Consider the following 25,362-nt stretch of genomic DNA (forward strand, 5'->3'; position numbering starts at 1 on the left):
CTAGTACCTGCTCCTCACATTTTGAGAACCAGACTGTGCTCTTTGAGCCCTCTGATTCCGGCTTGCCAGCTGGGTTGCTGGAATCTCCATGTTTGGTTCAGGTAATCCGGGGTATAATTCAGGTTCCAGTGGTAAAAGTGGGAACCATGGATATACTTCTGTACCCACGGACTTCTCGGTGTTCTCAGAGGGGCTCAGGTTGTTAGCCTACCTACGGGGGTAAGCGAAGTGCAGCCTTTCACGGCTACAGTCTCATTGCAAGAATCCACCATTTCAGCACCTAAAGAGGCCCCTCAAGTGGATCTGTCAATGCTGACGGGAGAGGAGCAGGTTGAAGTGAGATCAGTGTTGCAAAAGTATAGCTCTGTCTTTGCAGTTCATGATGGAGATTTGGGCTGTACTAATCTCATTTCCCACAATATTCCACTCCTTGATGACGTTCCAGTTAGACAAAGATACCGTCGCATTCCTCCCTCAGAATATGAGGACGAGAAGGCCCACATCAACCAGCTGTTGGAGGCTCAAGTCATTAAGGAAAGTAGTAGTCCTTACGCCTCACCTATTGTCTTTGTCCGGAAGAAGGACGGAAGCCTGCGCTTGTGTGTTGATTACCGCCTCCTTAACAGCAAAACCCGCAAGGATGCTTTCCCACTGCCACGCATTGAGGAAAGCTTGGATGCGCTTTGTGGAGCTCATTGGTTTTGAACGATTGACCTCGCAAGCGGGTACAACCAGGTGCCAGTTTCTGAACCGGATCAACACAAGACTGCCTTCTGTACCCCTTTCGGACTTTTTGAGTTCAATCGGATGCCCTTTGGGCTGTGTAATGCCCCAAGTACGTTCCAGTGGCTGATGCAAAGGATGTTTGGAGATCAGCAAGGACAGTCACTCTTACTGTACCTTGATGATATTGTGGTCTTCTCCTCAGTTGCACAACATCTACAGCGGATGGAACTGGTGCTTGGTCGGCTTCAAAAGGAAGGCCTGAAAGCTAAGTTGGAGAAGTGTAACTTCTTCCAGAAAGAAGTGAAGTATTTGGGCCATGTCATTTCAAGCGAGGGAGTTTCTACTGATCCTGACAAGATTGATGCAGTTTCCAAGTGGAGACAACCAAGTCATGTCTCGGAGCTACGCTCATTCTTAGGATTTGCAAGCTATTATCGGCGCTTTGTTCAGGGCTTTGCGCAATTGGCTGCCCCTTTGCATAAATTAGTGACTGAGCTTACAAGAAAAGACTGGGAGAGTTTCAGAACAGGCCCTGGGTGCTGCTTGGACAGCACAGTGTGAGGCCAGTTTCGAGGCCTTGAAAGCAAGGTTGGTTTCGGCACCAGTGTTGACCTATGCTGATTTTTCTCGCCCTTTTATTCTGGAGGTTGATGCTAGTCACAGCGGTCTCGGGGCAGTGCTTTCACAAGAAACTGACAGGGGAGGTCAGCCGGTGGCATATGTAAGTCGTGGCCTTAGACCTACTGAGTGCAATATGGATAATTACAGCTCCATGAAATTGGAATTCCTGGCGCTGAAATGGGCCCTGACTGAAAAGTTTCGGAAATATCTGTTGGGGCACAATTGCCTGGTCTTCAGATAACAACCCGCTGAGCTATTTGCAGACTGCCAGACCGAACATCGCTGGGCTGCGCAGCTGGTGGCATTTGATTTTGATATCAAGTACCGAACAGGTTGCAGCAATCATAATGCTGATGCCTTGTCGAGGCAAATACTTGTCCAGCTCTGGCTGGGTGGAAAGTGTTGTGCCAGGCACTGCCGTCCCTAGTGGCGTCCAGCATGCGGTGTGCCCAGGTGAGAGGCTGGTGGCAACTCGGGGGGTAATATCTGCTTGTCCATCTTCTTCGTCAGCAGATATTCAAACCCTGCAGGAGGCTGACTCTCTCATAAAGGAGTTTTTGGTGTTCTGGCGGAGGCAGGCTCAACCAACAGCAGTGGAGAGACTTCAGGTTTCCAAGGCAGTGATGGCACTGGTGCGCCAGGGGGACCGTTTGGTGGAAAGAGGGGGTGCTGTATCGGGAACTTTTCCAGCCTGATGATGGTAGTCAACTGCTCCAGCTGGTTTTGCCTGCAGTCCTTAAGCAGGAGACAATGACTTGTCTGCATCAGGACCATGGCCACAAGGGCATTGATCGAACCACTGACCTGGTGAGACAGCGTTGTTACTGGCCAGGAATGGCCTCAGACATCAAGCAATGGGTTCAACAGTGTGACCGCTGTCAGGTCGCTAAAGACTCTGGGTCAGTGCCACACAGCTTTATGGGTCATTTGTTCGCTTCCGAGCCAAATGAGATTTTGGCTATTGATTTTACCCTGTTGGAACCGTCCCGTGGTAGTTTTGAAAATGTCCTTGTTATGACTGTTTTCAGTAAATACTCAATTGCTGTTCCTACCCGGGATCAAAGGGCTTCTACCGTAGCCCATGTTCTTTTGACGGAGTGGTTTTACAAGTTTGGCGTTCCAAGTCGACTCCACTCGGACCAGGGTAGGAGCTTTGAAAGTGCTTTGCTTCATCAGCTCTGCTGTTTATACAAGGTTGCCAAGTCCCGCACAACCCCTTATCATCCAGCAGGCAATGGGCAGTGTGAGCACTTTAACAGAACACTTCACAACCTTCTACATGCTCTGCCATTTTCCAGAAAACGGGATTGGGTCTCTTGTCTACCCCAGGTATTATTTGCTTATAATACCACACCACATCAGAGTACAGGAGAGTCACCCTTTTAACTGATGTTTGGCAGAGAGCCTCGTCTCCCTATAGATTTCCTTCTAGGGCGAGTTCAGGACCCTGTACGTGGGGAAGTACAGGATTGGGTTGTCGAGCATCAAGCTAGACTTCATGTAGCTTTTGAAGGTGCTAAAGAGATTATTTGCCGCTGCTGCCCGTAGGAAGGTGCACCATGACCAACATGTTGGTGATGCACCGTTGCGTGTAGGTCAATTGGCGTATTTGAGAGATCAGTGTTAGGGGTCGTCACAAAATTCAGGATGTGTGGAGTCCTGTTGTCCATCAGGTCCTAAAAGCCCCAACAGATCAAGGAGCAATGTACACTGTAGCGCCAGTGCAATATTTGCATCGGGTGCGTACAGTCCATCGAGACATGGTGAAAGCTGTCCTCAGGCCTGAAAATCAGGGACCTGATCCAAGGCCCCTCTCGCCATGTGGCCAAAGACGTGGGGAGAGTGATTCCCTTGGTGATGATTTGTGGCTTTTGGTACCTGAAACATCTTTACCCTCTGGCTCTGCAGGGCCGAGGAGTTGTCCTGTTGCAACACCTTTGGTGGGTCAGGCTAGATCCAGTCCACCTTTAGCTGGCATGAAACCAGTAGGTCCACCCTTGTCTAAAGCAGAACAACCATGCACTAGCCAGCAGGAATTGCGTCGGACCCTTCGTTCAAACGCTGGCCACCACTCTAATGTGCACAATCTTCTGTTGCCTGCAGGCCAGCATGAACACCATACACAGCAAGCATATCCTGTGTCCAATGTTCAGATGGCTGTTTTTAGACCTTGGTGTTAGTGTCCATCGTCGGGGCGACGATTCAAAACCTGGGGGTAGATGTGGCAGAATAGAGATGCCCCTTACCACAAGGGGGCAGAGTGCCTCTAATTAAGGAGGTGCCTATAAATAGGTCAGCGCAGCGCCAGTCTGTCCCTCTTCCACTTCCTTTTCCTCCTTTACGGAGTTGACAGACGTGACGCGTGCGTTGACGTGGTCTGTGTGCGGGTGGTGTCGGACCCAAGTGAAGGTATGCGTGCTTTTATCGACTTGGCCCATTCATGATTTTAGAAACTTACTCTCGTACTGCTTGGTTACAGCAACGTGGTATATGTTGGAGCGTGACTGTTCCCTGGTGTCCGGGTGGGTGCGCGCCGCTTCCTGCAGGTAGGGCGTTGGCTGTCCACCTTGTGCAAGGGCGGGGCAGGGGACAAAGCTTTAATTGCTTTTACCCTGTTGTCCAGCCATTAATTGTGGAGCCGCACTGGGTATCTCCTCCCCACGCTGTGACCTTGCCATTGTGCGCTCCGGTAAGGAATATGAATTCCTTTTTGTGCTAGTTGTGAAGACCTTTTTATTTCTAATTAATTTGTAATTGAGTAATTTGTCTTCCAGTGTGGCACTACTCCGGGTCATACTGTTGTCTTGGCTTTTTATCATCTTAAAATTGGCTTTTAAACACCGTTACCTTCCTGACAACTTCCCCTCCTGTTTGGGCGGCGACCTGGGTTGGCTGAACTGTTGGGACTGACCCAGGCGAAGTGTTTCCGCCGCGGAGCCCTTCCATTTATTGAATATTTTTAACTGTTTGGATTCTTTGTTTTATATTAAGTTTTTTGGTGTGTTTCTTTTAACACTATGGGTATTTTGTTTTATATTTTTGCTCTGCCAGATGACTTTGAGTGAGGTGGTGTGGGTTGTTTGCTTCTTTTAATTTGTGTGTTTATCGTTGACAAGTACTGAGGGCACCTTGCGATGGTGATCCCGTTTTTCCCACTCATTTGGTTTGCTGTGTCACGGGTGCTGTGCAGTGTTTGGAGTTCCCCTTGTTTTGGTACCGCTGTCGTGGTAAGTCCCCCAGTCCTGTGGTGTTTTTTTAGCAGTCCCACACCACTTTCTTTTGTTGTCAGGTGTTTTTTTTTTGTTTTTTTGTGTGTTTTTTTAAGCTTTTAATTTGTTAATAAACTCATATTTTGCAATCACATCTTGTCCTGTGGATGTTTAAACTGCGTGCCTTTTATTTGTGAAGCTTGTTTTAGACTCCTGGGGTGCAAGTCTCCAGGTTGTCCGCCACTTTGCCACACGTAGCTCTTTGTCGCCGTTGAACCGCAATTCAAAAGCAATGTCTGATTTGCGTCTTTACTTTTCAGAAAATGTTTCATTTCTTGTTACTGTTGTCAGATTCAAGTTATTTGCGACCACTGCAACCTTTTCTTTAATAAACAAAGTACCGACATTGTACACATTCAACCATGTGTGGCGACAAGGACAGCAGTCTGTGAAAGCATTGGTTTCAATACAAAAGCAAGTGAGCAGTGTATGGGTGGTGTGTTAAAAACTTCATATTTCATTCACTAAACACTTGCAGCATTCTGCTAAGGATCTCTCGGACGCTGACAAATGTGCGAGTCAACGAATTTAAACCCCAACATCCTGCATTTGTACTGAACCTGCAGGACAGCGATCCATGGAAAAACCCCCACCACATGACTAGTGAAAAGCAGCTGCTGTCTTTCTGTTTGAGGTCTGGTGAGTGCAGTTGACTGTAAAATTTAGTTTGAAGATGTGTGTGACCCCTGCAGCGCAGATGTTTTGTTTTTCATCTTTGTGTATTAAAGAAATTAATAAACAAAAATAAAACAGTTCTGGTGTGGGTATCGGTATCGCGATATTTGGTCCCAGTATTAGTTGGTATCGGACGAAAATCCAAAAAACTCATATCGCCCATCCCTAGTGTGGTGTGGGCTGTGTCCCAGTGCTTGCGCTTCCACACTTGTGTACCTCGGTTGCGCGTTCCTGTCGATAGGTGCAGTGTGTCTGTCTTAGTTGCCCAAGCATTTCAGAGTGTTGAGATAACCTGCGCCCATCAGCTGGAGCGCGTGATTGGGGGGCACAGGGGTGGGGGGTGCGAGTGTTGGAACGTGGCCAGCACGGGCCGGAAACAGCGTGAAAACCGGAAGTCCTTGGCATCTACCCACTGACCTGAATATGGCTGGATAGCCGATAGACCATCCACGCCAATGCAAGCTGTGGAAGCCACAGGGTGGCCATCTTGCTCCTCCTATCTCACGAGCAGACTACTGTATAAAATATACGGTAGGCAGTTAGTATAAGGCTTGGGGGCGGGGTGATGAGTTTGTGGCAGGGTGGTCACTATTTTTTAACAAGTAACTAAATAAATAACAGGTGGACAGTATGTGCTGCTTTGAAGACCCCCTTTTTGTTTTATTGCTTAGTCCCTTAGACCCCAATATTATATTTGGCAGAGGCATCCTTTGTTGAATATTCAAACATTCATTTCCAACTGTAAACACTATTTAGCATATAATTTATACATGTTGCAAGTTGTAAAGTGTCTGAAGCCCTCGTTTATGTTTAACAAATTAAAAACAAATCATGCTGTCTCTACTAAGTACTGTCTCAAATGTTGTCCAATTTCGATACTGTAAATGTATAGGATTAATGCCGAGAAACGTTTCTTTGGAGGAGCAATATGGCGGCCTCGCGACTTCAAGAAGTGTTGGCCTAGCGGCTATCCAGTCATATAATCAGATCAGTGAATCAACCTCATAGTGGCCCTCGAGGACTGGAGCTGCCCACCCCTGCTATAGAATAATTTGCCAGCCGATGTGTCAAGACAGCTCCGACCAGCAGTTCTCCTAAGAAGAACTGTGAATACGAGGGGAAATGACATTCAAAGCAGGCAGAAAGCCAGAACATGACAGGCATGACTAAAATTAAGCGAGCATGGGACTACATGAAAATCCATTAATGCAATTAAAATAATCCAACCATTTTCTAAACCGTTTACTCCTCACAAGGGTCGCGGGGGTGCTGGGGCCTGTGCTGGAGCCTATCCCAAAGCCTATCGTAGGAATGCTATTATGACTACGTATGCTAGCCCAATAGAGGCAACTGTCAGATCAGCATACGGGTATGCTGATCCGACAGAACGCCGGCAGTAGGCGGGGTTCACCCCGGTTGCCAGCCAATCGCAGCAATTCAATTCAGTCAAATCAAATGTTACCAAAAGAGTGGCTTCAGTTTCCACTCAGTGTGTGATGTGCAAATGACTGAATCTGAAATACATGTGTGATCATTATCTATCGACACGTCTTTATACAATTACATCATGGGATGTCTGCATACCTGTATGTGTGATCTAGTTGTTTGTGTGGTCATATATGAAGTAAAATGTAAATGTAGTTTCCCCTTGAGATGTTATTGTAGCGAGCAGTGACGGGAGTCAGAGGCAGAGTGTTGAAGTCTGGAGCCAAAGACCGGCGGTTTATTGATATCAGCTTCTCATCGTTTAACAGCAACAACAACTCACTCTGCGCGAGGCTCACAGACCTACCAACATTTTGTTCTTTTATCCTTTCATCCCAACAAACTCCCCCTTCGTCCCAACGTTCCGTGGGTGAATTATGTTCTAATCACTACATTATAATCTTTATCAATAAAATTAGAAAAACAAATAAGATTAAATTAGAAACAGATGCTGAGTTTTATACAGTTTATTCTTACATGAATTAATCAGTCATACTCCAGCATTTTTGTAATTACACATTGTCCTTCACGTAGAGGACACTTTTTTTTTTTTTTTCCTCTCTGAGTTCCATCAGCCGAACACAATCCCAAGAGCTCATATCAGGAGGATGAACTATTGCCAGCTGGACAAACTATTAATGGCAAAGAAATCCGCTTTTAAAAGAGGAAAACAACTTGAATAATTACTTGCCTTGCTCCACTTTGCTCAATTGGTTCAAACACGGCACATAAGATATCAGAATCAGAATGTCACTCTTTAGCTCAACAATAGAATGAACACGTGTTTAGGTCATTAGAGTAAGAGATTGGGCAAAAATGCAAGGGCTTTCTTGAAAACATTTCAATCCAAAATAATTACCCTTGAACACACTCAAACAATCTAAAAAAAAATTAAGGTGTAAAAGGGTTTGTTGTTGCATTACAAATTCATTTGACACGCAAATAAAAGTATATCATCACATTCCTTTTCCAAAGAAAAGTTTTCAAATCAGCCTCACTTCTGTATGCAAAGAAAATTGAAAAATCCATTGTATTAAAAAACAAAACTGTAAACCAAAGTAACAAAGAAAAAAAACACACACATGATGAATACACATTAAATGTACAACAAAGCCTATTATGATCATGTAAGGAATATACTATTGTACATAAAAGTTGTCGCTACAGTTCACATTAAAACATAGCAGGAATAAAAACATATCAGGAATACTCATACACTAACTACCTTCATCATCATTATCCTCTGAATTTCCAAATGATATCACTACAAAAAAATAGAAAACAAATAGAAACAGCTAATACTCTTGACTTAGAGCATGTTGGTAGTATACACAGTACACAGCTTTTCTCTCGCAACACACATGCACTCACTCGAACCATTAAGATACCAGGCAATTTACAGACCCAACATGGGGAAGTGGGCAGTGCATTATCACATGCTACTGGAAGAGAGAAGGTGATAAGAAGTGTGTGGAATGAAAATTTCACACTATCAAAGATGCTAAATTGCTGTCCGCAGAGGAAAACGCACTGTGCTGCAAATACCTCATTGGATGAGTTATAGGGGTGGCACAGGAGGAGGAAATTCAACACATACTACGAGAGTATTACAAATAAATTCTGGTACCTCAGAGTAATGTAACGTTTCACGTTTTCCTTAGCTTGTCATTTGTAAGACACAAAAGACGGTTAAGGAAGAGGGCCTTGGATTAGTTGTTTGTCATTCATACACTTCAAAAGAGTAAACACATTGGCAATAATGAGAACAACAGGGAGGTTGCAAAATGAATGAATGTGCCTCAGAGGCTGAGTGTAGTCCAACAGAAAAACCACAAGAGGGAGCAACATGACAAAATGTCACTAACAAAAACCCACCATTTTGGCCATCATTCTTGATTGTTTTTGTCGAGTTTGTGGTGAACAGAACTGTGAAGTACCATACAAGTTAGCGTTACTCTTATCCTAAAATACATTCATAATAAACCTTTGTCCTTCTTTCTTGCAGTCAGTTTCCCTTCAGTTTCCTCACCCACTGATAGTGATGGAAAAATGAAGCCTTATGAACCACTTGTCATTTTAGTTTTTTTTTACTCCCCTAGCTGGTGGCCTTAGTTAAAGTTAAAGGCTAGTGCAATGGAAATTGATCAAATTTCCACAGCATCTTTAGATCACGGGCATCATCCAAGCAGCTTAAAAAAACGCAAGTGGTTCATGAAGCTTCATTTTCCCATCACTACTCACAGACATCTTTCGATCTTGGTCCTTTCTTCTTCATGTGTTTTTTTTTTTTTTCCGTTCAGACGTACCATCTTCTGCTGTTTCGCTCAGTAAAGTAAACTTGTTTTTCTTCTTCATTATTAGTACCGTTTCACACTCACGGGTGGACTGCAAGTACCTAGTAGCAAAGAACACCTTTCTTCTGCCATTTGATCATTCCTAAAAAGAGTATTGAACGATACAGTACTTGGAATGACAGGCAAACGACCAGTAACAAAAACAATAATCCATATTTTAAAAAGTGGTTATTTGAAAAAAAGAAAAGAAAAAAAAAAATCAAAATTGTTCGCTGCATCCCTTCCAAATACTGCTAGACTGACTGCCTCTTGTTGTCCTCCTCTTCTTGCTTCTGTTGTCCGAGTGAGGCCAATTTTTCTTCCCCTTTTCCTTTTTCTATTCATCATCTTTCTTTCACCTCCCTCAAAAAAAGTGATCTCCTCGCTGTCATCCATATCAGATCACTTTTCTGTCAATCCGTCATCTTCTGTGATGCCCTGAGCTCGGAGCTCATCCAGAACATTGTCCAGGTGTCCAGGGTCAGGGAAGCCATGACCTGTCAGGTTGGAGCCAAACTCTGTTTTGTGGTGGACCTACAGAGGAAAGGAACAATGTATTCACTGCAATCTCATAATGGTCTTGAATATTGTACTTCAGCGATGAGTGGGTGATCTGAAGAATATACCTCATTCCATATGACTGTGTCAGATTCTCCAGTAGTGCTTGAAGTACCAACTGAAAAGATCAACCGACGGTCCCACGCCACCAGGAGCAGTCTCAATACCTGGTGACAAATGTTCTTATCAGCGAAGGATAGTATGACATTACAAATCATGCTGATGAAAACTGCCAAACTCTGTATAGTCAATTCAATTTATTTAATTCATTAAAAAACAAGAGAAATGAAAGGGGTCAGAAAGAAGTTAAACTTATGTTATCTGCTCCTAGGTCTCTGAGATCTACAGACTTGGGCCAACTAGTGGAACCCAGAGTCCGAAGCAAACATGGTGAAGCTGCATTTAGCTGTTATGCTGTACACAGATGGAATAGGCTGCCAACAGAAGTGAAGTCAGCCCCGAGTGTAAATGCAGGTTAAAAACTTGGCTTTTTTCTTCCCCTTTAAATTATTATTTTAAACTTTCTTACGCTAAATGTTTTTTTTAAAGTTTGCTGAATGTTTTAATAATGTCAATGTGTGTTATTTTGGTACATTTTGTAACCTACTTTTATTTTCTCTTCTTCCTCTGAATGTTAACTACTGTTTGTTGATGCTTATGTGTTGTCTTTCCTTGTGTCAAGCACATCGAGTTGCCTTGTGTATGAAATGTGCTATACAAATAAACTTGCCTTGCCTAATCAACAACAAAAATAAAGTAATCAACAACGACAACAAAATAATCAACACAAAGTAAATGACAGCGAGCGGTCAAAATGTTTTCAATATAACAATTCTATGTAATAATTAAGCAGCATGTCCTTGTGCTATATATATTTTTTTTAGTAATTGAGCTTTTGTCAGGTTTTTGAAGATGCAGATAGACTGACATGACTTAGTTTTACAATCCAGATTGTTCCATAAACTGACGCCTTGAGTTGAAATACATCGTTCTTTTTGTTTTGTTCTCTCTCTCTCTCTCTATATATATATATATATATCTATATATATATATTTTTTTTAAGAGAAAATATCTGTTCCCCTTAATTCATACTCACTTTATCCTTTTTTAAATTTAATTTGTATATTAATTGGTAAACTTTCATGATGGGCTTTAAACATTATTTTAAGACGGTTAAACTCCATCAACTTATTAAATTACATTTTTTTGTTGTATAAATAATGGATTAGCGTGGTCTCTGTATCCACAGCTGCAAACGACACAAATAGCACGTTTCTGTAAAAGAAAGATGGAATCGGTGTGGGATTTGGCTGCACACGGCCACACTTCGATGCAATAGGTCAGGTATGGAACAATCAATGAATTATATAACAATAACAAACCATGGATGCCTGGCCATTACTACCAAAGGAATATATAACTTATCAGTAAAGAACAAATGGACCAGACACACCAAATAAATCCAACCACATTACTTTATCGACATTGTTTCACACTGTGGGTCTTAATCATGATGGAACAAGTAAAAAAAAAAAAAAAAGGGGCTTCCCCAAATTGTTTCAACAAAGTCATGCGTGCAGGTGTCAGTTCTATCAAGGTGAAAGTTTACCTTGCGTCCCTTGTCACTGTCTGGGAGGTAACAGTGTCTTGGGAAGCCTCTGGCTGTGAAGGGCTTCCCTGGATTCGGATGCTCTGGTCCCTAATCACACAAGAGAAGATGAAATCACAAGTTGTTCACTGTTGGAAATTCAAACCAACATATGGATATGGGGGAGCTGACTTGTTTTTAAATACCTGAATGCCTGGTGGGATGTTGTAGATGATGCGAATGGTTTTGCAGTCGGGATGCCCCGGTAGTGAGTGAGGGATGATGTGGTACTCCATCTTCCCAGCTGGTTGGTTCCCAGTCTTTACACCATAGATGGTTTTACAGGTGGGACACTGAAGACTAAAACAAAAGGGAGGTATGTGGTATACTTAAGGATGTGATTGAATTGATTTCAAGGGCAAAGCGGGGAGGGAGGTGTCAGTCTAGGGTACAACAAAATGGTATATAATGTTTCAAATATTATTCATTTGATATTGTTACTCATGTGTATTATTTATGTGCACTTTGGGCTTCTGTGCACGTGGATTGGTTTGTTTATTGAATGTAAAATGAGTCACATGTTGTATGTGTTACTTGAAACGTTCTGTCAAAAAAAGTAATAAAAAAAACAAAACACATATGGGCAATAAATAGGATAATGCACTTGGAGCTGCAGTGCAAGTCCAGCCTAAGAGTCTATTTTCTTTACTATTAAAATAATGTACCCACCTTCCATCCTTGTTGCCATTATTATACATGGCCACCAGACACTGGAAATGGTACTGGTGCCCGCACTGCGCTAGTCGCCCGACAGATTCAGCTCTGGAAACAGGTCCCACTCCTGGACCTTTGTATCCAGATGGACCCCCTAAAGGTTCCATACATATGGTACAGTCCTGGAGGAGCAATTATGAAGCAAGAAGAAATCAAAATCTCAACCGCCCCCAATCTTTGAATAAATATGATCTGAAAGCACATTTGCTGAACTCACCTCATCTGGTGGACTCTTAACTTTTTGCAGGTACTTCTTAACCACATCCTCTGGAGTCTTACCTGCAGAAAAAATTAAAGCAGACAGATGTTTAAGTGCTGTATTTCGTAACTTGCGTTCAATGAGACCACAATTCCATCTCTGTTGCTGTCCTTTGAACAGTTGCTTACCCTTGCGAGCTTGCTTCTTGGTGGTCTTTCTGCAGCAGTGGCCAAAGCCCGGCACTGGTTTGATGTCACTCTTACTGACAGGTGGCGGGTGTAGAACAAGTTTTGGCGGTCTTGTAAGACACACGGGCAGAGCAGCAGCACTCATCAGAATACCTGTGATTCCTGAAACACAAAGACGGGAAATGGAATGAATTGAGTTGGAAAAGGTTTTTGATAATTTATTATCATATAGGACAGTGGTGTCCAAACCACATTCGTGGGGCCATTTGTGGCCCGCTGTCCATTTTTCAGTGGCCTGCGACATGTGCTAAAAATGGCATTTGACTCAGTTCAAATAAAATAAAACAAAAATGTTTGGAGATGGTCAAAGTAAGAAGGGAGGGTATCGAAAAACAGGTGCCATTAAAGGTTATTTTAATTAACTAAAACTAATTTTAAAAAAAACGTAAATTCAAAAAACAATATTGTTACAGAAATAAAATAAAACAAAAATGCTTTTTAAAAAACGAAAACTAACTACATTTTATGTTTACAAAACTAAACTAAACTAACTAAAACGAACTATAATTATAGCAAACATGTCCTTCGTTTTAGTCTTTGGTAATTAAGTTAATGCATGAGCCATTGGGGATGATTTTAAATGTGATTTTTAATAGATTATTTTGATATAAAGAGGAATAATGACGTTTGAAAGTATGTCACACAGACGTGACGTCATCTAGCAACAGCTAATAGCACCTTCCGATGACGTTGCTCCCATGGTGTTTTTTAAATATTGCGCACAAGTAAGACACATAAAAAAAACTAATACCAATACTAAAACTAACAAACTAAACTAAAACTAAGCATTTTTTAAATAACTAAACTAACAGAACCCCTCTAATAAAAACTAACTAAAATGAAAAATTCCAAAACTATAACCCTACTACCATATTACAAATAAAATGATTTATATACTGTAGCATTTATCTAAATATGCAAAAGCACAAATACATTCTTTGTACAATTTTTAGGACTAAACACAATTTCTCTTCATAACATGATGTGGCCCTTACGTCCTTCTGATTTTCTGTATGTGGCCCTCAAATTAAAAAGTTTGAACACCCCTGATATAGGACCATTATCCGTCAACAAGTCCGTGTAAGATCTCACCTGCCAGTGCAGGGTGAACAGGACTGGATCCGTTGAGATTCTTCACGGGAACAGTGGGCACACTGCAAACAAAAGAGAAACTGTTTACAGTTGGTTTCAGTGAATTAACACACTTCTATCAAGCTACCTTTTCAATATCATCAACTCACTTTGAATAACAGATGACTGTCATTTTTGCACTGACCTCACAAGGACAACAAATTTTGGTCTCAAAAATATAAAAAGCTAATAATAGTATCAGTAGGGTAAAAAAACAACAACCAAAATGAAACTCCAGCTACAGAATGCATCTAGTAGCACAATCGCATCTTCTTAATGCATCTAGTAGCACAATCGCATCTTCTTCGTTCTTTGTCAGCATCTCCCCTCTTGCACTCTTTGTATCGCTGTGTCTGACAAAACATAGGCATGGTGTGATGGTTAGTGAGCCTATGAATAATCAAGGAGGGCAACGTGTGCGTGTTTTTCACAGCTAATCCACAGATTTTCCATCTGCTCAAAGATGGACGTCATACAGCCGCTCTCTGGGGATTACCTGCATCGTCGTCACAAAGCCAATCATTTCTCACTGACAAATCACATATACAGACTTGGACAAAGGGTTTTGTTCTGCATAATTGCAAATACTGCACTTACATTCTTATTAACTTATTACCAAAATATTTCCACTATCAGTAGTTGGCGTATTCGGTGAGCGTATTGCCTTGTTTACAGCTATTGAACTGTCAAACAAGATAATAGGAGCCATCAAATTCTGAACATGTTCAAAATCTCTCTGAAACAATAAAAATGGTTTGAGAGCATAAAGTGCGTTTTTTGAGAGTGTGGAGAGCGTCAACTCTCGCTACGTGCGCGCACCCTCGCAAGCCTGCGCTGCTCAGTAAGATGCGGGCTTAAGGAAGAATAGGGAAGAACTGGAAATCATTAAGGAGGCCACGAAGAGTTGGTGAGTGGAGTGGAGAGAGAGCATGCTTCAGTGATCACATATATGCAGAAAATCAGTAATTTAAGTCATGTAAAAACAGTATGACAACCAGAAGGGTGACGATGATCTTGTTTCCGGTTTCCCTTTAAAAGGCTTTCCGTGTCTATGCACTAAGCTGATTTCACCTGACCCAACTTAGTGACTCATTTTGGCATAGGTGAATGACTCACTAGCATGCACGTATGAGAGACGATATATACAGTCGTCTGAAAAAGTTTGGCCACCCCTGATATTTTTCAAGATTTTCCTTTATAAAACATTGGTTATTTGGATCAGCAATTTCACTATATCATATAGCAGATGAACACAGTTATATTTCCATCCATCCATCCCAGCCGGCTTTGGGCAGTAGGCGGGGGACAATCACAGGGCACACAGACACGAACAACCACTCACACACAAGCACACCTAGGGACAATTAGGAGCGCCCAATTAACCTGCCTTGAATATCTTTGGAATGTGGGAGGAGACCGGAGTACCCGAGGATAAATGGCCATGAAATACCGTGGACCATAACAATGACTCAAGTTAAAACCCTTCGGCGTTATTGTGACCGGTTTTCGGGTTTTGATGGTTCTGACCAAGTCATTTCAAAATAAGATAATGCCCAGGGTTTAAGCCGCCATGCCACATGCGCTTCAAGGGTCAATTTCAAAATAAAAGCCTACCAACGTACCCAGGCTATTGTATTGACGTCCATGTATTATAATTGGTAGCCTTTTATTTTGGAGTTGGTGTTAGCAGCGCGAAGTGGCTAGCTGTTTGAAAGCGCTATATAAATAAACTTGAGTTGAGTTGAGTTTTGAGTTGAGTCGACTAGCAAAATAATCGTTTGTGTCAGCCCTACTATAGACCAATATAAATTAAAAAACAAAACAAAAAAACAATTAACCTGTCTCATGCTTTATAAGGGTATTACATGTGCTAGAAGTAAAACAGTAAGCAACAATGACTGAAAAGCACTACAGAAAAAAAAAATCTTGCTGTAGGCCATTGGGACTGAAAGGAGCTTGAGTTTCTTGACCCTTAGTCAAAACACACGTACTCCCTCAGCATTGTCTCTCACACTCCCACAATCCCTATGCCCTACCTCTTTTTTTACTGCCTTGGGCCCAGATGGACATCAGCTTTACTGATTCAGATGCCAGACAATAACACTCTGCCTTCTCTCTCTCTCTCTCTCTCTCTCTCTCTCTCTCTCTCGCCCCCCCCCTCTCTCTCTCTCTCTCTCTCTCTCTCTCTCTCTCTCTCTCTCTCTCTCTCTCGCTCCCTCCCTCCCCTCCCACTCACCCCCCCCCCCCCCTCTCTCGCTCTCTCTCACGCACGCACGCCCCCCCCCCCCCACACACACACACAAACTAGTTACACATTCTTTTTAACATAGTCATGAGCTTAAATTCCCACTTTCCTACTTTGCTTTTGGATAAAAAAATACATATCAATTCAAACACGTACATGTAATTAGTCTGATGTTTGATTTAAGAACTTATTTTTCCACTGTAAGACACAACAGAGCGTGCAGTATGACATTTGTTTGTATATCCTGCTGTTACGTGAGATAAATAATATTCAATTCAAAGGATTTATTTTATTTGCAAGACAAACAAAATAAAATCCATCCATTTTCTATTCTGCTTCTCCTAGAATGGTTGCCAGCCAATCACAAAGACAAACAATCATGTAAGGTAAGGTAAGGTAGAGCATCTGTCAATTAGCTAACTGGTGCCAAAATGAAATAATTAAGAGGAAGACCTTTCTCAGAGGTGACGTATGGAGCCAGTCGGTATGCACCAAAAATATAGTTCTTTCTCACACCTATTAATTACGTTTGTCTGCTTCCCGGAATGTTGAACTGTAGTGCAAGTACACATTCCTCACTTTATCTCCTGTGAGGACTGTCAATATTTACGTTTACCATAGGCGAGAAAAAGGGCAATGTGGCCATGAGCGCAATAAATGGTGTGTGAGTGTAACCTCTCTCCGCCCTGATGTGTGTCATGTGTTAAGTCTTAGATTGTTTGCTGACTCATTTCTTTGTTTTAAACCTCTCACCCCATCAACCTGTCAGCCGTGGTCTTGGGTGCTGTCTGGGAGAAGTCTGAGATTTACGTCATGCATAGACACACATGGCTTCATATGTAGATTCATGCCCCTCTGCAGAATTGTGAGGGGGTATAGACAATGGTGTCTACCCCATATCCACACAAAAGATATGCTCATTATGGTAATTCACAGAGGACACCACAGCCATTCCACCACATGACCCCCACTACATGTGTGTTACCAAGGCTGAAAAGCCTAGTGGAAAAGTAATGATTCAACAGCTCTAGAATTGAACTTAAAGTTTAAATGCTAAAAGCAAAAAAAGATGCAACAACTATGGCAATGGATGGCAGCAGATAAGAAAATGTTGACTTCGATTTAAAAAAAAAAAAAGAATAATAATAACTCATGGGACAAAACAGAAAATGGGGGATGGAAGAGGGGAAAAGTAGCAGAGGCTCGGCTTTGTGCTGCTAATGTGGGCCCAGGCTTGTGGAATCCAACAAAGGTTACTGTGGAGACCAACAATGAGGCTCTGAGAGGCCCAGACTGCTGGGAAGTGAAGGAACAAGAGGAGGGAGATGAGCCACAGGGTAAAGAAAGCAAGAGAAAAATCTCAAAGGCAGGAGGACAAAAACATATATATATCTCAAAACCATCTGACCTTGTTTTAAGGTTAAAATTTAAGTGATTATCAACACCAAAATCCCTGTCATTTTAAAGAATATATTCCTTCCTTCAACACTATGGCCGTATTCACCACTGTGCACGGTGCTTGCTGCACACATTCGGCTCAGTGTTCAACACTTGAGATTCTTTTTTTATCATAATACCACAACCAGATATGTGGCATATTGTATGGCATGTAATACTCAGTCACAGACAAAAGTTACAAAGAGCAACACTTCAGATGCATTCCCTGATTTTTACAGTTAAATATTTGTTCTCTGCTTTTGCTGTTAATTTAATGCTGACTAGCTTGTGACTTTTTGAAGTTAAGTGAAATCAAATCACAGATAAGCGAAGGAAAACTTATTACCGGTAGTTGTTTTATATAGTAGTATAACATCGTTTTTCTTTCTCTCGTATGAAAAAGACTGTTCTATTCTATTAACATGCAGTCTTCAAATAAGTTCCCCTTCTACTATAGTTGTCCTCATACTTGACTCTGTCTACTTTTTGCTAAGGGATTTTTCCATTTGCCTAATCTTGACTGTTTGTAAGTCTGACTTTCCAGTTAGTTGTATTTTCATGTTGAATTCTTTTTTCTTTTTTTTTTTATAATGCAATGATACTGTCGCTTATCCCTGGATTCCTTACTGCTGAAACAATGAACAAACTCAGGGGAGTGATTTCAACTTGGATTTGAGTTGACTCAAAATATTGTTTTGATGACTGGGAACTTGACAAAAACAAAATTGAAATTTGAAGTCATGGATTTTCATGCCCAGCGCAAGTCGTGGCGTGGTGTAAATATGTGTATTTGTTAAATTTATTTCTTTTGGTTCGGATTATGTCAGAAACACCCAGGTAGAAACATTCAGATTGCACCGTTGTGGGTGTGAACACAGCCGACTAGCTTCGCAGCCAATGGAAGTGGCTTTTCTCATTCCCTTCAAATTAAGCTTTAATGTGCAAAAAAAAAAAAAAAAAACTACTAGGGATGTCACGATAAGGGCAATATCGTGATATTAAAACTGCCACAATATCGTCGTCATCGTCATGTTCACAATATTTAAAAGGAACACATCTGTTAAAAAGTCAGGTTGATTTCCATTTGTGCAGTTCTAGCACCCTCTAGTGGCTATGTTATTAGTGCAATTTAATTTTCATTAGGGATGTTTTGGCCTTCTATGTTAAAAATCTATGCTAACTGTCAGATAAAGGGGAACCTAATTTGCTTGTGAAGCGATCAATGTGTGCTTGCATTAGCAAGTAAGTGCCTCAATATTGTTATGGGATATTGTAGGTGGTTTATATACATTGCTTTTATGTACAAAAGCACAATACACAATACAATATTGTGCTTTTTTTTTTTTTTTTTTTTTTACAATATTGTGATCTTTTTTAAATATCGCTAACGCCCCCACAATATCGTGATAATTATCGTATTGTGACCTTCATATTGTGATAATATCGTATGATGATGTTTGGATATCGTTACATCTCTACTAACTACACAGAAGTAACATTTTCTTAACTCTTTGACTGCCAAACATCCCAAAAAAAACAACAACGGTGCCAGCCGATTTGGAGCATTTTCACTCATATTTCAAAGCAAACAGAATATTGTGCAGTATGACGACATAAATATGGTGGATACCATATGAAAGATTGGATTCCATTCTTTCATGAGAAAAAAAAGTATGTTTCTACCTTATTCCGTTCTTTAGTAATCACCATTTGAAATTAGGTCATTGGAGTGGCATAAGCGAAAATACAAAAATATTAAGAGAAAAACAAGCTTTTTTGTGAAAAGATAGATTTTTTGCACAACAGTGACTTTGACACTAATATTTTTTGTTTAGTGACAAGGCAGCGCTGTACAAGACGTTGTGCTGCCCATTGAGAGAAAAACAAAACAAAACGTAAAATTAACGTAAACTAACGTTTTTGGCGGCATTGTTAGGATTTTAGAATACGTCATTAAACGTTTTTGGCAGTCAAAGAGTTAAAGGCTTAAACCCAGTTAAAGATGCTAAATATGAAAAAAAATTAATTGAAACCTACCGTACTATATCATGGATGCAGTTGCATGGATGCAATTATACATGACATAAAGGTGCTTGAGTGGAAATATACATGTTTTCACTTACCCCGACGCTATTAGTGCTCTTGACTGGGCCATGGCAATCCTCTGCAACGCTGGTCTACTCAGTCCAGCTAAGCTCGATCTCTGTGGTAGCGGGGCATGGCAAACTTTGGATGCGGAAGATGGCGCACGTTGTGGCTTCATTACTGCTGGAGATGGCGATGGCACAGGGGATGGAGGCGTGGTCACGATACTAGCCGGAGTAATTAATGTGGCAGTTGGCACTGATTCGCTGGCTGAAGATGACGACTGTTTGGCTGGAACGGACGGAGGATTCACAGTGATGTTCGATGATGGTGGCTGAGGGGGCGGGAGTGATGGAGGAGGAGGCCTGGAAGATGAGGAGATACCGAGTGTGGAGGTCCCCGCGGTGAGTGCTGCTAGGGACTGAGCAAAGAGCTGGGCATTCCTTCTTGGAGATGCAGTGTTTTTAGAGATGGCAAGGCCATGAGGCAGCGTCTGATAGGTGTTGCAGTTGGACTTCAGGTGCTGTCCTCTCCCCAGTGTAGCTGATTTAGGTGGATTCAAGGGTTTTGAGGCGGTGGGTGCTAAGGTCTTGGTCCGCTGTATGGTTAGTGAGCGTCCTGCTCCTCCTGTGTTTGTTTTCACACTGAAGACAAGCATGCACTGCTGACAGGAACAAGGCTGGCCCAGTCCAGTAGTCAATATGCTCCCATTTGGGTAGAGAGAGCTTCCAATTCCCATGCTGGCCCCTGATACCCCAACACCGAGTAGGGCACCTGTCAGTCCTCCTCCGACACCTCCACCTCCTCCTTTTGGCAATGGAAGAGGCCCAGACACCAGCGGATAGGCCATGTCAGCACGTCGCTGTATCCTTCGACACCTCTGGCTCTGTCTATTCACCTACAAGACAGGAAAAAAAAAAAGAGCACATAACATTCGGTCAAATTTTGGTTTTTAAATCTTTCTGTATTTGCACTGCAACACTCACACCTTATTCTATTTCAGTACAGTATTCTGTTTTATGCTTCTTTTACTGTATTAAATTACTTAACTAACAGCTCTTTTGTCATGATATCCTCTCATTTTTATTTTTGGCCCTTCAAATTTGTTGGTTTTTCAAAGCACAGGTTGTAATATAATTTCATAAATTATTATTTATTTTTAAAATACTGTATATTCTCAGCACTACCTTTCTTTACTATATTGCAATTTGCTAATAACATTTATATTGCACTTTCCCACCTTAGAAGGCTCTCAAAGCACTTCACACTGAGCACATTCACCTACTGATGACGCATCATCACGACAACTGGGGGTTCATTATCTTGTTCATGGGTACTTCAACATGGTCACAATGGCCTGGGATCATGAGCTTGAGCTTGGGATGGAAATGGAATGGAGCCGCGGTCACATTGACAAGATTCATAATGTGCTCCGGCAAGTTTAATATACAAAGTATAGAAGAGATATTAATGTTATATGAACAATGGAACGCTGGACAAAAGTGTCGCCACGTACAAATTGTCAACCTGCGCTCGTACACAACGTGAGGATGACAGATGTACGTACACATTTGATGAGCTGGCATGGATCCGGTGTTCAACCGTACACTCTGACATCGAGGACTTCTTTCAACTAAAACACCTACAACTTGACCAGAGGAAAAGTAACAATGACCTTAATAACACAGTTTATTGTTAAAAACTTAAACCATACTGCATTGTGGTGAATAAGGGCTTTCAGGACATGATAAAAACATGAGCACCCCCGATATGATGTGCAACTAGATTCCTGTCTGACAATTACGCCGCACTGCCGCAGTGAGTTGTTTTAAAAACCGGGGTTTTGAACCATTCGCACACGGGCAAAATAAGCATGTGTTGAATGGAACACAGCAATAAAGTGCCAGCCCTCGTTACTGATCATGGAATATGATACAACATGATCGTGCTGATCAAGTTCAACTAATTTTTCACAAGAAGAACCTTGATAAGCATTGAGCATACATTAATTAACTTATTCGCTGCATTTATGGGTAGTATACAGGAACTGACACTGTCACAACAGTAAACGTAATTGAAAGTAACTCAGATGTAACTGTTAATTAATTTACATTTAGTAAGATGGAACATTGAAAAATATATTCATTAGTAGTTACAACTTGGAGTGTAGTATTTTGTTAGGCAGAATGCATGTTAAAACTATATTTTACTATTTTTAAAGGATAGTTACTAATTTGGTCTGTAACATGTTGGAACATTACATATTCAAAAACGTTCACTCTTTTCCAAAATAAAAGCAAATATTTGCAAATGTGCAAATGACAAGATTTAGATTATTTTAAAATAAACAAAATATTCAAATGATTAAATGGAGTATCAAAAATAATTGCAAATTAATTTGACAATTCACTAATTGTTGAGTAATTAAATCATTGCACCGCTACACTGAATCGAACCACATGAAATCGTAATCCTACTGAATTGAACCAAAACGAATTGTTCCATTTTAAAATCGAACCGTCCTTGTATCAGATCGCATCCCACGTATCGAGATGCGTATCAAATCATCTTGATTGGAGAGATTTACACCGTTCAGGATAGCATGAACAATTATTGCTGCTTTTAGCTTGACTAGTTTTGCTGACCCTCTCTACGCACAAACAATTTCTGGAACGAAGGTAATGTACTTCATTATATAATGGGAATCATTATGTACTGGTAAAAATGTCTATAAAATGGTATTTTTTATTTTTTTATTTTTAGGATTCTGTGTATTGTACGGTGGGATGATTTTGGATCATTTTATATGGGAAAAAATAAATGCATATTATTCACAGGGTTTTACGGTAGTTCATTACATTTTCACTAACCCTGATAAAATAGTTCAGAGAAAGTAAGGTAGACATAACTGGCCAGCAAAAAGCCCAGAGGGTAAGTGTCACATTTAGGATTTAAAAGCCCGGTCTGCCGTTTTCACTCAGGAAAAGGTGTTTTTAAATATAGGATTTAAACAAACAAACTACTTCAATTTACAGCTATGGGCTTCTCTTAATGTCTGGTGGTGATTTTTTCCTGAACCCCCACCCCCCAGCCTGTATTGCCATTTTGTGTTTGTTTTGCAAACAGTGGGACGTTTCTGTGGAAAGACAATGTTTATACCCCTCCAGCCAATCGCAGAGCGGGGGGTGGCGTGTCGCAAATGAGGCCGGGCGAATTTGTCAGCTGTGTGATGTCACTCCTGCGGTAATTTGACAGCACGCACAGATTTTTTTTTCACTCACTAATTCACAAATGTAAGCTTCTGTGAGTGAGTGAGTGAGTGAGTGAGTGAAAAAAATAAATAATCTGTGCGTGCTGTCAAATTGCCGTGGGAGTGACGTCACGCAGCTGACAAATTCGCCCGGTCCCGTTTTCCTGGAGGGGTGTAAACATCGTCTTTCCACAGAAACGTCCCGCTGTTTACAAAACACAAAACGGCAAAATACAGGCTGGGGGGGTGGGGGTTTAGGACAAAATCACCACCAGACATTAAGAGAAACCCATATCTGTAAATTGAGTAGTAGTTTGTTTGTTTAAATCCTGTATTGTATTTACAAAGCGCCTTTTCCTGAGTGAAAACGGCAGACTGGGCCTTTAAGTATTATGAATGTATACGTCTTTTAAACTCATACACACTCAACAAAATCAATCACACCTGTGTCATGTTCTGGAAATCAATGAGGTAGCAGAAGCCGAGGGGTGTCAGGTCAAGGCAGGGCTGAAGGCGGCTATGAGCATTCTCGATGGCAATAGCCACCTCAATGTCATACGGTGTCCATGAACCGGCATCATTCTCCCACTCCCACTGCCAGCCTTGTCCTGGGGCTGAGGCCGGGTCATAAAAACTCCTCCTCACTGGACGGATAGTTCCTGAGATAAAAAAAATAAAATAAAAAAAAAAGAAAAGTACATGTGAGTATTTGTGCTAGTCTCAACATGCTGTGTTGCGTAGTATTACAAATGAATATTTTTGTGTGCACTGCTGTGAATGTGAATGTTTTGGTTGCGCGCACACACTTAGAAGATAACACTAATGCTATCTTCGAAGTGTGTGCGCAACTAAAATATTCACAGCAGTGCACACAAAAATAATTATGACTTCATTAAACTTAATATATTCACTTTGGATTAACGCAATTCAATCGTGTGTTACCACTTAAAGCAATTTTATTAAGTTGGTTTAAACTTAAATTGGTTCAACAATTCTCTTTTTAGAGTGTACTGTAGTGAAGTAAAAGAGGATGTAAAGCAACTTGAGGCAGGTGGAAAGAGACTGGCCATCTGGATTTTATTGTTCTACCTACCACTGACCCCTCCCTGTATACGTGCACGCACACGTGCTTGCACACACACACACGCATACACAGACCAGTAGGCAAGCACATGCTAAGGGTAAGGTCACACTAATGTTTCTTCTCTTTTTCAAACACATCATGCACATTAGTGACCGTGGGAAACTGCAGTATTTTTGATGAGCTTTTGTTTACACATTGTTCAATAGATTCTGTGACTGTCATTGGTTGATAATTTGTGAAATAGGTTTAATATGAAGTCAACAGTATAAGATTAATATTGTACCTAAACTCTGCCATTCTAATAAAAAAAAAGAAAAAAAAGAAAATGGTCCGATCAGGATTTTATGCTGCCGATACTGATCATCTGTGAGTAAGATTGGCTGATACCGATTCCGATTTTTTTTCAAATTTATTTATCGTGAGTGCCATTATCTATATTATCTGAAAAAAAACAACAACAACAACCATCATATAATAAAAACAAAGAACAAAACAATATTTACTTATTCAAGAGAATTACTTCAAAAGCCTTGCTGGCACAATGCATCAAAAAAAATAACCGAAAAACTATTTAGTCAAAAATAACTGAATAACCTCAATTTATCAACTTTGAGAAACACAATTTTTAACAGATTGAAATAATCACCGGTCTCAACTATGCCACATAAACATTGCATGATTCACAGTACTATAAGGTTGAAAAAATAGTCACATGCAGGCTTAATTCAAATAAACTACAGTATTCAATAAGTTCCGAAATTGACACTACCCGGGAACTTGGCTTATCTCTTGTGCACAGACAAACGATCTTGTGCATTTATCATTGGATCAATTGGAAGGAAAACACTATTTACAGTTTTATGATTCATAAAATAATATAGCTATAGAATCTGTTGCGGGCGGGTACGGTGCATGACTGGTTAGCACGTCCGCCTCCCAGTTCTGAGGACTCGGGTTCGAGTCCAGGCTCCGACCTTCCTGGGTGGAGTTTGCAGGTTCACCCCGTGCCTGCGTGGGTCTTTTCCGGGTACTCGGGTCTCCTCCCACATTCCAAAGACATGCATGACAGGTTAATTGGGTGCTCCAAATTGTCCCTAGGTGTGCTTGTGAGTGTCGGTGGTTGTTCGTCTTTGTGTGCCCTGCGATTGGCTGGCAACCAGTCCAGGGTGTCCCCCGCCTACTGCCCAAGGCCAGCTGAGATAGGCGCCAGCACCCCCCGCAACCCTTGTGAAGAATAAGCGGTCAAGGAAATGGATGGATGGATAGAATCTGTTGCTTAAAGTGCATTTGTTTTAGACAAGGAAAAAATAACGAGCAGCATTTCCATAGGCTCAATGTCATACCATGCTATGTGTCAAACATGGTCAAAAAGGCTGACGCAGTATGCGAGACGGAAAACTCCCGGGCAAGCAGAACAGCTTTGTGAAAGAAATCTGAATCAATCCAATGAGATGACGTTAGACTCAACATCGACACAGGGCGGAGTCTACGGACATCAGAGCTCCATATATCGCTTGTAAAACTTACACTGGATGATGTTGATAATGAAATTAGTGGTGTTTCAATTTTTTTACCATCCCCCCTACCCCCCCAGCAGACGTGACCGCTTAGCTCCCGCTGCGCCCTCCGGAGGGCAAACATCCCATAACTAATG

At 41.4% G+C, this 25,362-nt stretch overlaps 1 protein-coding gene across 3 annotated transcripts in view; it reads right to left on the reverse strand.

The window, feature by feature from the left end:
• Positions 1-7,228: 7,228 nt before the first annotated feature.
• Positions 7,229-25,362, reverse strand: part of LOC144020197 (E3 ubiquitin-protein ligase DTX4-like) — a 28,204-nt gene continuing 10,070 nt past the window's right edge. For all 3 annotated transcript variants that reach the window (XM_077523419.1, XM_077523418.1, XM_077523420.1), the window contains 10 exons: positions 23,069-23,283; positions 19,413-20,272; positions 13,569-13,630; positions 12,417-12,578; positions 12,247-12,308; positions 11,985-12,151; positions 11,462-11,615; positions 11,277-11,366; positions 9,736-9,834; positions 7,229-9,643 (listed from right to left, as the gene is read on the reverse strand). In XM_077523419.1, the coding sequence (XP_077379545.1) occupies positions 9,512-9,643; positions 9,736-9,834; positions 11,277-11,366; positions 11,462-11,615; positions 11,985-12,151; positions 12,247-12,308; positions 12,417-12,578; positions 13,569-13,630; positions 19,413-20,272; positions 23,069-23,283 (2,003 nt within the window). In that variant the 3' untranslated portion in view covers positions 7,229-9,511. The remainder of the gene's footprint in view (positions 9,644-9,735; positions 9,835-11,276; positions 11,367-11,461; positions 11,616-11,984; positions 12,152-12,246; positions 12,309-12,416; positions 12,579-13,568; positions 13,631-19,412; positions 20,273-23,068; positions 23,284-25,362) is intronic.

The sequence above is a fragment of the Festucalex cinctus genome, chromosome 6 (genome assembly GCF_051991245.1).
Source record: "Festucalex cinctus isolate MCC-2025b chromosome 6, RoL_Fcin_1.0, whole genome shotgun sequence".
Taxonomy (NCBI): Eukaryota; Metazoa; Chordata; class Actinopteri; order Syngnathiformes; family Syngnathidae; genus Festucalex; species Festucalex cinctus.